Here is a 15,519-nt window from a genome sequence, read left to right on the forward strand (position 1 = left end):
TGGTCCCAGCCGCTTTCTGGGCTCTCTACCCGCTGAGCGGCCACACTGAAGCGTCTCCGTCTTGGAAGAGGTGCCATCCACTGGCATTGAAGCCGGCGGACTGGCTCCCTCTCTCTATTCATCTCTTTCCTCCTTTCCCCTGCCGTGTTCTGGAAAGGGCAGCGTGAGGGAATGTGGGCAGGTTGCACCAGAGATATACATCTGAGAACTGAAGGAACATTTATTTTTAATTTAGACTTAAAAAGAAAAAAGGAAGTTATAAAATATCTGCTCTTGCTCCTGGGATTGTGCAGATGGTGCTGCGTGTTGCCTAATAGGGAGCGGGGCTGGCACCGCGTGCTTGCGGCCCCACCAGCCACGGTAGGAACCTGGAAGGCGGGTCCCGGTTCCTCTTGCCTCGGCCTCAGATGGCTCCCTTGCGTCCCCTTTGGCCAGTGTGGCTTGGTGTTCTGCTGCCTTCTCACCTCACCCTCCCTGGACTCCCATCTGCTGATTGCCTAAACCGCCTCCAATGAAGCTCATCTCTCAGCTGTTCCTGCTCCCAGGAGCACATGCATGCACACCTCAGCTCCAGCCTACCACCTCCTTTGGCAGATAACCAGACCTCTCTTTTCCTCACCTCCTGCTTGGATGTGAGAACTTATCAGTTTTACACACATCTAAATACCTGTTTAAACCATCTAGTCATTTCCATGCCCAGGAGTTATAGAAGACATCCCCATACATTTTCCTGTTTGGTCTTTGTGTTTATTGTGGTTCGATGCTATATATTCAAGTCTTCTGGTAGGCTCCTCCGGAAGCTGATGGAGCTCAGTGCATAGAAGATGCTCGAAAATGGGCATATAATATGACTTTTCCCTTGTACTCAGGCAGCTGAGCTTTGAGAAGGAAGCCCTAGAGAGGTGGGGCTCCCAAGCCAGAAATCAAGAGACCTGACTCCCTCTAGCTTGCTTTGAAGCCTCTGGCAGATCACTGAATTTGTCTAATCCTCAGTTGCCCCATTTGTAGAATATAGAAAGTAATCTTTATTTTGTTCGGACCCCAAAGTGATAATAAAGATCTTGAAAGTGACATAAGGAAAAATGCTTGGTGAAATCAATCGATTAATTTATCTCTTTAAGAAAGTGTGCCAAGGCACAGGTGCCCAGCCTGTGCAGGAGTTTGGGACAGGAGTCTGGTCAGATTGGCCAACCAGATGAAAACCGCACTGGTTACACTGTGTGTGTGTGTGTGTGTATGTGTGTGTGTGTGTGTGTATTGCATAGACTGGGTACTAATTTGCTTTAGTTTAGGTTTATCCATGGGATTTTCCAGGCAAGAGTACTGGAGTGGGGTGCCACTGGAGAAGGCAATGGCACCCCGCTCCAGTACTCTTGCCTGGAAAATCCCATGGATGGAGGAGCCTGGTAGGCTGCAGTCCATGGGGTCGCTATGAGCCTGACATGACTGAGCGACTTCACTTTAACTTTTCACTTTTCACTCATTGGAGAAGGAAATGGCAACCCACTCCAGTGTTCTTGCCTGGAGAATCCCAGGGATGGCGGAGCCTGATGGTGGGCTGCCGTCTATGGGGTCGCACAGAGTTGGACACGACTGAAGTGACTTAGCAGGTTTGTTCTGAAAAATAACTCAATATCACATAAAAAAGGCATGCCATAGAAAAAACAAGTAAGTTGAAAATGAGACAAAAGGAAAGTTAGAGAAGAAAAGATAAAATAAAGGTATAAGTCCAGCTTCACACAAGACACATGCAGTGTGGTCTGTCTCCTTGGCAGATGTGGGTTGTGGAGACCCAGCCTGGACATCTTGACAGTCAGTGCAAAGAGGGACACAGTTGGATGCCCTGTGTCTATGAGATAGATGCAAACCAGATGTTCAGAAGTATAAATTTCTGATCCTGAAACCAGAAAATTTCCTCCAAGAGGATTCATAAAGGGGACCAATGTAATGGACAGTGAGTGTCCTGGACAACAGCTGTCTGGTAAATACAGTGAGTCCCATGGGCCACATCTTATGATGGTCCTGGTGACCCAAGCGCAGTTCAGGGGGTGCAAAGGGAACCGAGGGGGAGAATGCAATGTAGTTCATAACACACCTGTGTTATGTAAACCGGTGGGTTAAGGGAATGTGTTTCCCAACAGTGGAAAATAGCTTTTATTTCCTTGGGCTTCAGGAGGCCGGCAGACATACACATACGTACATGTACATCCCAGGGTAGGAGAATGTACACACACACACACACACACACACACACACACACACGCATACCACACACTCGTGGGCTCACTTGTCTGCCCAGCTTTGGCCTCTCTAGGCTCAGCTTCCTCGTTATGGTCTGGCTCCTGCCTAGGGCACTAGGAGGAGATCCTGGGTCCCCTGGGGTTCCTTCTTGGCAGGACTGGTGGGAAAATTCCCTTTTACAGACAATGGAACCATCTGTATTGGCTTCATACCTACTACTTGGACTCTGGGAATAGAATTTAAGTTGAGATAGGAAATCCAAGGTCACCTCTTCACCCTACAGGGAAGAAAGCTAGAACCCCAAAGGGGCAAGCCTTCTGCTGGAGACCACACCAGAATAGAGCCAAAGCTGAGACCCCAGGTCCCTGATTCTCACTCCAGCACCCTAAGCTGTCATTGTGAAGAAAAATCGAGTTGGGATCTTACTTGGGGGAGAAAAATATCATAAGACAATCCTTCATTGGTGCTATGGAATGGCTTTACATTATATAATTTTATTCAAACTGATATGGGCCAATAAATATAAATGTGTATGCATTTCACTGTTTTAAAACATTTTAATGTTTAAAACATGATTTACTAATGCTGCTAAGGATGTCTAGAATTTGATTTACTGCATAGAATTGAATGTTTATACTTGTTCCTTACAGAAATTCTTGCCAAAGAGCCATTTTATCTACAGGAATAATAAATAAGTCAATATGTGGATGGCTGTGCACATTTTTTCCATATGCAGCAGCACTTGGTAGATGTTATTTTTCACACAAGCACTCAAAAGGTAAATCTCACAGACACACATGAATCCTTGAAGTCTAAGATGTGGTCAGTGTCAAGATCAGGCAATTAATCTGGACATAAGCCAAAAGAATAAAGTCATTGGGTCTAGGTCTTAGGTGATATTTGGGCTTTGGGAATAATGGGTCCACATTTAACGTAACCAGACTTGGTCATATGTATGTATTTATTCATTCATTCACACATTCAACAAATACTTATTAGACATCTATGTTTCATTCAATAGCCTAAATATAGTGTAGGTTTTGCTTCATGGGGGCCCAGAGATAATATATAAATTTCCCTACTTGTGTTGTTAAAACACTTAAGGCCTTTAAATATGGAGCTTCCCAAGTGGACCAGTGGTAAAGAATCCGCCTGCCAATTCAGGAGATGTGGGTTTGATCCCTGGGTTGGGAAGATCCCCTGCAGGAGGAAATGGCAATCCACTCAAGTATTCTCGCTTAGAAAATTCCATGGACAGAGGAGTTTGGTGGGATACAGTCAATGGGGTCTCAAAGAGTCAGACACGACTGAGCACACACCCTTTCAGTTCAGTTCAGTTCAGTTGCTCAGTCGTGTCTGACTCCTTGTGACCCCATGAATCGCAGCACGCCAGGCCTCCCTGTCCATCACCAACTCCTGGAGTTCCCCCAAACTCATGTCCATCGAGTCGCTGATGCCATCCAGCCGTCTCATCCTCTGTCGTCCCCTTCTCCTCCTACCCCCAATCCCTCCCAGCAGCAGGGTCTTTTCCAATGAGTCAATTCTTCGCATGAGGTGGCCAAAGTACTGGAGTTTCAGCTTTAGCATCAGTCCTTCCAATGAACACCCAGGACTGATCTCCTTTAAAGCCTTTGAAATGAATATTATTGAGTCCTCACAAAAATTCTGTTGGACAGCTAGGGTGCGAAGAAGCCAGGTTAGCTGGGAGGAAGTAAAGGGGCTTGTTTTGTGTGTTCCTTTCTTTTTATTGTTCCCTTGGACACCAATTATGAAAATACACATGTCTGTTGTTAAAAAGAATACAGAAATACTCAAGAAGAATGTGAAGAAGTACTGACCTGCAGGGACATCTACGTGCTGTGCTAAAGATTTTTTTGATGCTTGGAGATATGTATATGTATGTGTATTTGTGTATATGATATATATGGTGAGGTTTCTTTCCCTTTATAAAAATGGGATTATGCTGTCATATAATTCTGCAACCATGGTTTCTTCATTGTATGTCAAGTCACTTTGGGCACTGGTTTGTACAGATCAAGCACATCAGTTTGTATAGATCGAGCTCACTTTTGTTCGTGACTGTGTCCTTTTTCTTTGCTAAAGTATAGGGGGTTTCTTCTGCCTTCCTTAGCCTTTTCTTTCTCTCTCGTAGGTTGTTGGTCTTCTCTTGCCCAATCAGACATTGGCGTCCACTGTCTTCTGGCAGGTAACAGTTTCCCTGCGAACAGAAGGCTCCTGAGAGGGCACCCAACAAGTGCTGGTTCTAGTCCCCTTGTGGAAAGTTGCCCCATTCCGACTCCTCCCCAACCCAGAAGCCGCTGGGAGAAACCCCGGGACTTCGGTCCTGCTGAGCAGGTCCCAGCAGCCCTTGGGCCAGAGGGGATGAGGGCTGGCTTCACCTGGATGCTTGTTCCATGGCCAGTGACCTGAGGCCCTCAGCCTCATTTTGACATCAGCCTCATCCAAATCTATGGGGGAGGTAATCCACCCTCAGCCCTACGGTAGTGAGGTGGGTGAAAGAGCATTGCAGCCCCTGGTCTCTGCCCTTGGAGGCAGTCTGGGCTGTGGCTGTCTCAGAACAGTAGCTCTGTGTGTGTCTGTGTAGGCAAAGCAGGACAGGAAGAAAAACCTGTTAGTCTTCAGGAGAAAATGTCAGAGTCTTCCTGAAGGGGGGAAAAAACTCCTAATAGAGTCCATGTCTAGGCTCTGCAGGCGGTGCGGGACACTGGGCTGCGGTGTTCTGAAAGGGGCCCAAGGCTGCCAGCCGCTCCAGGGCCCTTCCAAAGTGATGTCTACCTTTGGTCCAGCCATCAATGTAAAAAGGATGATGCGACAGAGGCAGTGGGCCCATCTGGGGCCGTGGACCCTAGAATCCTGGGAGAGGGGCCGGGTCTGGTCTGAGATGGACAGCTGGGTGGGATGGGGCCAGTGTCTTGGTTTGCCAGGAACTGAGGGGTCTCCCAGGAATGGGGCCTTTCGGTGCTGAAACCTGCATCATCCCGGCAAATCAGGATGGCTGGTCGCACTACCTTGGGGGGTGGATGGAGCCACCATGAATAGAGACCTGTGTCTTTCTGGAGGACTGTGGCCTCCCAGGGTCAGGCCTAGCTTCCAGGGAGGTGACCACAGCTCTCCTGACTTCTCCTCCCCCACCCCTTCCCCTTGCCTTTCAGTGGCTGAACCAGAGCCACAACGCCTGTGTCAACTATGCAAACCGCAACGCTACCAAGGTGAGCATGGCAGACCATCGCCTGGCAGTGGGCTGCAGGCAGGGTGACCCTCTCCTCTCTGCCACATGGCATGCCTCCATCAGGGCTGCTCCTCGGGGTTTTACTGCCAGCCCTTCCGGAGGGGCCCCACCAGGGAGGGGCTGTTCACCTAGCGTGACGAAGGCCCATCACGTGGGAGTGTGGTGCAGAAGGCAAAAGGGATAAGCCCCGCTGGTTTCTGAACATTTCTAGGGCAGCCCTTGGATCAGGACAGCATCAGCCACATGAGGACTGAATTCCTCTAAATCTGCCTCCAAGTTTGCCTGGAAGCAGCCCTGGTGCCCCAAGATCGCTGGCTGCAAAGCTTTGTAAAGGGCTGCCTGTGAGGGTGAGGGGTCTGAGAGGACTAGCTTGTCCCCCTAAAGTGCCCTGCACTCCTGGATGAGCTCACAGCAGAGGCCCAGTCATCCTTCTCTTGGCGAGGAAGGGCTGGGCTCCTGGACTCCGCTGGCAAGGCTTTCTCTCCCCGTGTCAGTGCCCTACACTTCCGTCCAAAGGCACCAGAGGAGAGGAGAAGTCTAGGTCCCCTTGGGGACTTTCAGTCTGGGGAGGAGAGGGTCTGGGCACTTACAGCCTTGGTGGGGAGTGACAGGGGAGTCATGAGCTGGGATGAACGGAACAACTTCTGGGCCTGATCCTCCGGGAACATCGCCACCTTCTCCCATCTAAACCTTTGGCCCACATCTCTCTCCGATGCTCCACACCTGGACAGCTCTGCTTGGCTGGCTCCCGTTCACCTTAGACCAAACATCTCCAGAATTGCTGTCGTAGCTCCTCAGCTCTCGCTTAATTTTGTGTGTCACAATTTGGGATCCACTTTCCCATAGAAATATGGAGCAACAGCCTCCTACTGGCCTGAAAGACCTGCGTGGTTGACGAGGCCTGTGAGAGCCAGTCAGGCTGTGGCCACCTCAACATTGCCATTTCCACTGAGAACGTACTCTGGGTGCCAAACAGCCCATTCGCAACATTTAGCTTTCCTAATTGGATCTGCTTGCCCCAGCCATAAGTGACCTATTTTGGCCCTTGCTGTTTTCTACTTCCAGTCAAATGTCTGCCAAGGACTTTTCTAGAATAAGGCAGAAGAGCAGTGGGCCCTTTGGCGTCTCCCTGGACGTAGCTGCCCCGTGTTTCCACGTGCGGAGCTGTGCTGAGGGAGGCATGGATCCCTTTGGCTCCCAGAGGCCTTCCTTTTCTCCTGCCCCTCAGGCTACTGGGCAGGAATGTCCCTCGTGGCTGAGGCCGTTTGCAAGGGTGGGAGTTTTGGGCACCCTGGGGTCCTGAAATTCTGTATCTTTCAGCCTTCACCTGCATCCAAGTTCATCCAGGGCTACCTGGGAGCCGTCATCAGTGCCGTCTCCATTGCTGTGAGTAGCCCCCACCCCGCGCCATCCACGCCACCCTGCTGTTCTGTGGCTGTCCCCTCAGCATTTCGGGCCAGACCTTGTCTGAGGGTCAGGGCTGGGCAAGCAGCGCGGGAGGCAGAGGTTTCTGTGTGGGGGCTGTCAGGCAGAGGAAAGTAGACCACAGGTAGAGAAGGCGACGCTTTTGTAGAGGGAGAGCACAGGCTGGTGCTCCAGGTTCCGGAGAACAGGAGGGGAGGGGAGGCAGTGCCCGTCGGCCATGTGAAGGGCTGACAGGCCCGCCGGGGCAGGAAGCCTGCTCTAGGGGGATGTGTGTTTACCTGCCGCCTTCCTCAAAGGAAGCTCAGCAGTGTGGCTGATGCAGCAGTGAAGGGCCTCGCAATCCAGCCCCAAGACTGGTCCAGATGTCAGCTCCTCTTTAGTCTTTGCCTGTGTTCCCTGGGTCCCCTCTTGGTGGCCTTGGTCATGTGGTCACATGTCCAAGCCCTCCTGGAATTCTGTGAATTCCTCAAGACAGGGGCAATAGACTCATTTTGAATCCCACAGGGCTTTGAGAATACAGCAGGTACTAAGCAGGGGAGGTTTGTAGACTGACTATGTTAGATCGACTATCTGCCCAGTTGAAGGCAGAGGGCAGGTAACCCAGCGAAGGGCCTGAGCCAGAGCCAGAGTGAAGACCAGGCTCCCAAGACCTTGGCGTGTTCATCCCACCCCTGCGCCTGTCTTTGGTCCTCTCTTCATCCTGGCTGGGTGGTCTCCCATAGCCCACCCTCCGGAGGGTAAGAGTCACTTTACAACTTCATTATTTTATTCATTATCCAATAAGTACAGGTAGTTGGCAAGAAAAATAATCAGGAAATGCAAAATTAAAAACATTTACACTTAATAAAAATTCGCATATACTCATCTTTTTGTAAAACCCACCTTTCCCATTGGAGAAGGCAATGGCACCCCACTCCAGTACTCTTGCCTGGAAGATCCCATGGACGGAGGAGCCTGGAAGGCTTCAGTCCATGGGGTCGCTAAGAGTCGGACATGACTGAGCAACTTCACTTTCACTTTTCACTTTCACGCATTGGAGAAGGAAATGGCAACCCACTCCAGTGTTCTTGGCTGAAGAATCCCAGGGACGGGGGAGCCTGGTGGGCTGCTGTCTATGGGGTCGCACAGAGTCGGACACGACTGAAGCGACTTAGCAGCAGCCACAGTAGCATCTTTCCCAAGTCTTTAAATAAATGTAGTGGTCCACACCCGTGTACTGACCCACTGGTATGGGTGATGCCCATATGGTTTCACCGTTCTCCAAAACAGGGATTTGTGGCTGTACTGAGATGGCCTCATTTACTCTGTTCCCACGTGGACCAGGCTCACTTCCAAATACCTGTTAGGAGTGGGGGCGGGGGTCCCCACTTCATGCCCAAGATCCCTCTCTTTTCCTTACGTCTTACCCAAGCATGAAGCCAGAATTGCCAGATCCATTTAGATCACTCATCAAGAGGCTGCTAACCCACCCTGGTGGTCCTGCAACCCAGCATGGGACTTCATATCTTTGAGGGTCATACTAATTGGGATCTCTGATTCTGGGGGTTGCTGGTCAGGGTCCGGGGACCTTGTGAGAGAGGAGAAGGGACTCTGTCACCTTCCTCCGGCTCCTTATGATACACGGGGCCCATGGCTGTGCCTGTTTTAGTGGCTCGAAAATCCCAAGTTCCTTCTTTGAGATGTAAGGGGATGTAAGGGGAGGTGGGGAGGAGCCAGGAGGAGGAAGCCACACGGGGAGTGGCCTGGGCTGTGTTGGGCTGTAGTGCAAGGGGCTCACTGTCCTGGGGGACAGCCCTCTCCAGCAGGCCTGGGGCTGCAGGGATGGGGACATGGCTTCTTCTCAGGGCTCCGGGCTCTCTGCACCCCCAGTCCTCACTGCCCCACCCTTGCAGCCCTCAGTCATTCCATCCCAACTTTGTAGGGCCGGATCCAGCCCAGATTGTGGGGTGAGGGTTCTGACGCCCAAGCTGCAGAGTTCCTGGGGACTTAGGGCCCTCCAGGCTTGCAGAGCCAGGGCCTTACTCACAGGGGATGGGGCCTTGTGCTGGGCTGTCACAGCCCCCAGGGGGTGTACCTGTGCTGGGGACACCCTCCTTCCCCTCCCCTCCTAGCTGCAGAGCCCCTGGAGGAGGTGTTCCCTCTATGCCAGCCCCAAGTCCTAGAAACTTCTGTCTTTCTCATACACTCACTCAGTTACACCCCATGTCCTGTCCTCTCATCATTCTGCTGGATTTCACATTTACCAGGGACAGGGACAGGCCCCGTGTCTTCTCCCCCACAGAGCAGGGTGCGGAGCAGTGCTCCATGATCACTTATTATTAGGTTGCTGACCCGTGGTTGGCTTTGGAGGCCCTTCTGCGCTCCACCCGCCAGCGGCTTGTCCCCCCGCCTGACGTCTGCGCACAGTTAGGGTCTAACTCCAGCAGATGGAGTGGAGTTTCTGACTTGGAAAATTTGCAGCTTGCTTGCTTTTCTTTTGTGTGTGTAAATCATGAAACCTCCAAAGAAAGAGGCTTTATTTTATTTTCCTTTTCCCTTGTTCTTTGGAAGCCCAGGCCTCGAGGCCTCATTAACTGATCTCTGCTTCAATTAGTGACAAATCCACCCCTCTCCCTCCTGCCCCAGGGTGAGCCTGTTAGGAGGAGATGACCTGCAAACAAGTGTCACGGCCCCAGTGGTTGGCCCAGTTCTGGCATTAATTAAAGTGAGTCCTACAAGCAGGCGGCATGGATGAGGGCTGACAAGCCAAGGGCAGATCCCAGAGACTGAGGACCTGCTGAGTCAAGGCCAGGCCCTGTGAGTCCAGCCCTCTCTCCGGACCTGGACAGCCCGTTCCCCTCTCAGAAGAGCCCCTGACCTTGGGCAGCAGCCCCAAGAATCAGTCCCCACTGTGCACCCGCTAACTGCAGTCTCCTACTGGTGGCAGGACCACCAGTGTGGGGGTTAGCAGCCTTTTGGTGAACCCTCTAAATAGATCTGGCAATGTCTGTCTTCTTACTCGGGAATAAAAAAGAAATTTCGTCTTAAGTTATTTTTGAAATCTAGCAGTTTGCTGTCTTTTAACAAAGGAAGTTCTGTCAGTGCTCGCTGTGCTTCAGTTCGGGCGTTTGTGTTGAGCGTTTCTGTGGTCACCCCCACTGAGTCCTGGCTACCGGAGGGAGACCCAGTCATTCCCTTCAGGAGTGCAGGAGTGCCAGGCATTTCGCCAGTGCTGGGGGATGGCACAGACCCATGTGACCTTTAAGGTGCTTCGAGGGGAAGAAGCTGAGGATATTCTGTGCTGTCACCATGATTATGATAAAAGTGATTTGGTGGGAAGGACCCTGTCCTAATTCACACAGGACTGACTCTTATAAGACAGGCTGGAAGGCGAGGGCAGGGCTGACTTGTAAGACAGGCTGCAGAGGTGAGGGCAGGGCTGGCTCTTGTAAGACAGGCTGGAGGGCAAGGGCAGGGCTGGCTCTTGTAAGACAGGCTGGAGGGGAGGGCAGGGCTGACTTGTAAGACAGGCTGGAGGGTGAGGGCAGGGCTGACTGGGGGGTGAGGGCAGGGCTGACTTGTAAGACAGGCTGGAGGGTGAGGGCAGGGCTGACTGGGGGGTGAGGGCAGGGCTGACTTGTAAGACAGGCTGGAGAGGGGAGGGCAGGGCTGACTCTTGTAAAACAGGCTGGAGGGCGAGGGCAGGGCTGGCTCTTTTAAGACAGGCTGGAGGGTGAGGGCAGGCCTGGGTGCTCCAGAAAGAGGGCACAGCGCCCAAAGGGGCACCAGGAGAAGGAGAGCAGGACAGACTCCGGAAGCTGTCTGGAATGAGCATGGCTGCCGTAGAAGGAGTGATGGTGATGGGGGGACGATGAAGCGGGCGGGGGTGGGGCAGCAAGGGCCGGCCGTGAATCACCATGAGTGCCTTGTCAGTCGTGAGGAGAGCCCTGCCAGGAACCCCTGCCTGGGCTCAGGGGCCTGGGGCATTGCAGAGGGTGTGGACAGAAGAGGGTTGGAGGGAAAGCTGTGAGCAGGTTAGCAGTTGTGAAAGGTTAGCAGGGCAGTAGGTGGACCACCTGTCTGGACACGGGGTCCTGGTTAAGAGTGGACTTGGGGCCAGAGAGGAAGGCGCAGGGCTAAAGGCTCACGTGAACAGTCAGGAGCTGGATGGCAGAGCCAGAGGATGAGCGTCGCTTCATGCCTGATCCTCAAACTCTTCACCTTCAGCCAGGTCTTCGCTGGTCAAAGGCTTTCCCTGTTGGAGAAATGCTGACCTCTATTCCTAAAGGGCCTGGGCCCTGGAGGGTCCCTTCTGTATGCTGCTAAGTCACTTCAGTCATGTCTGACTCTGTGTGACCCCATAGACGTCAACCCACCAGGCTCTCCTGCCCCTGGGATTCTCCAGGCAAGAACACTGGGGTGGGTTGCCATTTCCTTCAATGCATGAAAGTGAAAAGTGAAAGTGAAGTCGCTCAGTCGTGTCTGACTCTTAGCGACCCCATGGACTGCAGCCAACCAGGCTCCTCCGTCCATGGGATTTTCCAGGCAAGAGTACTGGAGTGGGGTGCCATTGCCTTCTGTATAGGATGCAGTGATTGTTAACCTAGACAGTGGGCACAAGGAGGTATCCCGGGGGTGCCTGGGCTGAGCCCCACCCCTCCCAGTTCCCCTTGCTTACTGGAGCTCCGTGCCCCCCTGGTAGTCAGACTGGCAAGTAATCATAGTGGGTAACACTTATGGAATGCCTTCAACTTGCCAGGCATCTCCTAAGTCACACCCTAAGCTACACCCTGGACCATGGAGGACACCCTGAGCTACAGCTCAAGCACAGAGTGAGCCAGGTGTAGTCTTGCAGAACGCCCAGGAACCAAGTATGCAGGCGGGTAGAGTGCAACCCCTTGTTACACTTAAAGAGCCCCTCAAAATTTTTGTTGCAGTCCCCTCTGGTCTCAGAGCACCTGGGAGATACTTGTCTACCAGGGGGCAGGGTAAGAGTCCTCCAGTGGGGAGCCAACAGCACAGCTTGACTTTTCCAACCTCCCTACACCACAGGGAGGCAGGAAGGAAAAAGTGGCTTTAGTCAGTAAAATAGTGTCTGTCCTTGACTTGGCTTCTGTGCCTCAGTGTCTTCATCAGCGTCCTCAGCAGGTGCCTTCAGCAGTCCAGGGTGTAGCTCCGGGTGTCCTCATGGTCCAGGATGTAGCTTCAGGTGTCTTCATGGTCCAGGGTGTAGCTCCAGGTGCCCTCTGCAGTCCAGGGTGTAGCTCTGGGTGTCCTCATGGTCCAGGGTGTAGGTCAGAGTGTCCTCTGTAATCCAGGGCGTAGCTCTGGGTGTCCTCTGTGGTCCAAGGTGTAGCTCAGGATGTCCTCTGTGGTCCAGGGTGTAGCTTTGGGTGTCCTCTGTGGTCCACAGTGTAGCTCTGGTGTCCTCTGTGGTTCAGGGTATAGCTCAGGGTGTCCGCATGGTCCAGGGTGTAGGTCAGGGTGTCCTCATGGTCCAGGGTGTAGGTCAGGGTGTGCTGTATGGTCCCGGGTGTAGCTTCAGGTGTCTTCATGGTCCAGGTTGTAACTCTGGGTGTTCTCATGGTCCAGGGTGTAGATCAGGGTGTGTTCTGCGGTCCAGGTTGTAGCTTCAGGTGTCTTCATGGTCCAGAGTGTAGGTCAGGGTGTGCTCTGTGGTCCAGGGTGTAGCTCCGGGTGTCCTCATGGTCCAGGGTGTGGCTTCAGGTGTCTTCATGGTCCAGGGTGTAGCTCCAGGTGTCCTCTGCAGTCCAGGGTGTAGCTCTGGGTGTGCTCTGTGGTCCAGGGTAAGCTCAGGGTGTCCTCTGTGGTCCAGAGTATAGCTCAGGGTGTCCTCTGTGGTCCAGGGTGTAGCTCAGGGTGTGCTCTGTGGTCCAGGGTAAGCTCAGGGTGTCCTCTGTGGTCCAGGGTATAGCTCAGGGTGTCCTCTGTGGTCCAGGGTGTAGCTCAGGGTGTCCTCTGTGGTCCAGGGTAAGCTCAGGGTGTCCTCTGTGGTCCAGAGTATAGCTCAGGGTGTCCTCTGTGGTCCAGGGTGTAGCTCAGGGTGTCCTCTGTGGTCCAGGGTAAGCTCAGGGTGTCCTCTGTGGTCCAGAGTATAGCTCAGGGTGTCCTCTGTGGTCCAGGGTGTAGCTCAGGGTGTGCTCTGTGGTCCAGGGTAAGCTCAGGGTGTCCTCTGTGGTCCAGGGTGTAGCTCAGGGTGTCCTCTGTAGTCCAGGGTGTAGCTCAGGGTGTCCTCTGTGGTCCACGGTGTAGCTCTGGGTGTCCTCTGTGGTCCAGGGTGTAGCTCAGGGTATAACTCTAGGTGTCCTCTGTGGTCCAGGGTGTGGCTCTGGGTGTCCTCTGTGGTCCAGGGTGTAGCTCAGGGTGTAGCTCTGGGTGTCCTCTGTGGTCCAGGGTGTAGCTCTGGGTGTAGCTCAGGGTGTCCTCTGTGGTCCATGGTGTAGCCCAGGGTGTCCTCTGTCGTCCAGGGTGTAGCTCAGGGTGTCCTCTGTGGTCCAGGGTGTAGCTCTGGGTGTCCTCTGTGGTCCAGGGTGTAGCTCCGGGTGTCCTCTGTGGTCCAGGGTGTAGCTCAGGGTATAACTCTAGGTGTCCTCTGTGGTCCAGGGTGTGGCTCTGGGTGTCCTCTGTGGTCCAGGGTGTAGCTCTGGGTGTCCTCTGTGGTCCAGGGTGTAGCTCAGGGTATCCTCTGAGGTCCAGGGTGTAGCTCTGGGTGTCCTCTGTGGTCCTGTGTGTAGCTCAGGGTGTCCTCTGTGGTCCAGGGCGTAGCTCAGGGTGTCCTCTGAGGTCCAGGGTGTAGCTCTGGGTGTCCTCTGCAGTCCAGGGTGTAGCTCTGGATGTAGCTCAGGATGTCCTCATGGTCCAGAGTGTAGCTTAGGGTATGATCTGCGATCCAGGGTATAGCTCTGGGTGTCCTCTGTGGTCCAGGGTGTAGCTCAGGCCCAGATACTCTTCTCTGAGCCTGTTGGAGTTAGGAGACCAACAGCCTGGGAATCCAGACCAGACTCTTGCCTCTCTTCTGTCACTCTGTGTGGCTTCCAGGTTGGAGGGCCCATTGTATGGACCCTGTATCAGAATCTGAAGTGTTCTGGAAGCCTGAAGATGGTGATGCTGGCAGGGACAAGTCTGACGCAGATATTGGCTCCACATCTATCCTGGGGAGGACAAGTTGTTGTCCCTTCCTAGACAGAAGGGGTCTGATATAACTGGTTTTCCAGCAAGTGGCCAGCAGGTTCCTGTGGGGCATGGTTCAGGGGTCAGTGTTGGTCACTATTGCTAGCAAAGAAGCTACACAGCTGTGGCTGGAGCTGACTGGTATTTGAACCTGTGCACAACTCTGTCCTGGCCACCTTGGCCCTTTGCTCCTGAACGTGTTGCCAAGAAACAGCCTGATTGGGGTTGCAGGACAAACTGACCTCCATAGAGGCTCAGGGTCCACTGCTTGCTATCAAGATTTTATTCTATTGAATCAATGCACGCCCTCTGGTGGGCAATTTTGGTACCTCAGCTATTCCTTGACCTGTTCCAGCCGTTGCTCCACCAGGGCCCGCAGAAACCCCTGACCACTTCGTTGCTGTTGTTCAGTCACTCAGTGGTGTCCGACTCTTTGCGACCCCATGGACTGAAGCACGCCAGGCTTCCCTGTCCTTCACCGTCTTCCAGAGCTTGCTCAAACTCATGTCCATTGAGTTGGTGATCCATCCAACTGTCTCATCCTCTGTCATCCCCTTCTTCTCCTCCCTTCAACCTTTCCCAACATCAGGGTCTTTTCCAATGAGTCAGCCCTTCCCATCAAGTGGCCAAAGTATTGGAGCTTCAGCTTCAGTATCAGTCCTTCCAATGAATGTTCAGGGTTGATTTGCTTTTGAATTGACTGATTTGATCTTGCAGTCCAAGGGACTCTCAAGAGTCTTCTGCAACACCATAGTTCAAAAGCAACAATTCTTGAGTGCTCAGCCTTCTTTATGGTCCAACTGTCATACTTGGTTGTATGACCACTTGGTTATTTTATTATCCACCACCCAGAAGTAGATCCTAAATTCTGACCTCATGCCATCCCTCCTTTCAGACATGCCCCGTCTATTGTCCTCCAGGGTGCCTTGGACCCTTATGGCAGGTGCCGTTAGTCTGCAGAACTGGCTGCAGACAACCTGGTATTTCATGTTTCTGCAGCCTGCAGAGTCCCCCTCCCTTCTTACCTGGCTGCCTCCTACCCTCCCTAAGGGCTCAGTTGGGCATCCCCTTTCTCAGAAACCTTCATATCCCTGGGGGAGGGGGCATGCCCCCTCAAAGCCCCTCCTCCTGGCAGAGTGGATATACCATCCACTCAGGTGGTCTTAGACCTGCAGGTGCACCTGGCCCCATAGAGCTGTGTTTGCCGAGGTGGACAGCAGTGGCTGCACAAGGCAAGTCTCATTTGCGGCTCTTTTTTTTTTTCTTCTGCTTCAGAAATCAGTCACTTGATTTATCTAGAAACATTTATGAAGCACCTACTCATTTCATCAGGCACCAGAAATTCCATGAAGAATAAGAGTGTACACAAGCCCTGTGCCCAGCACTTTAGGGCCTATGGGGAGAGACGGATGTTTAGTAAAGTGTCCACAGAT

General features: G+C 52.8%; 1 protein-coding gene across 1 annotated transcript in view; it reads left to right on the forward strand.

Annotated features, from left to right (window-relative positions):
* The window catches only part of SFXN5 (sideroflexin 5), a 133,288-nt gene that overhangs the window by 60,091 nt on the left and 57,678 nt on the right, over positions 1 to 15,519 (forward strand). Inside the window, exons 7-9 of the mRNA XM_010829769.1 lie at positions 4,394 to 4,447; positions 5,415 to 5,471; positions 6,812 to 6,877. Of these exons, the coding sequence (XP_010828071.1) occupies positions 4,394 to 4,447; positions 5,415 to 5,471; positions 6,812 to 6,877 (177 nt within the window). The remainder of the gene's footprint in view (positions 1 to 4,393; positions 4,448 to 5,414; positions 5,472 to 6,811; positions 6,878 to 15,519) is intronic.

The sequence above is a fragment of the Bison bison genome, unplaced genomic scaffold (genome assembly GCF_000754665.1).
Source record: "Bison bison bison isolate TAMUID 2011002044 unplaced genomic scaffold, Bison_UMD1.0 scf7180017864508, whole genome shotgun sequence".
In the NCBI taxonomy this organism is placed as follows: Eukaryota; Metazoa; Chordata; class Mammalia; order Artiodactyla; family Bovidae; genus Bison; species Bison bison.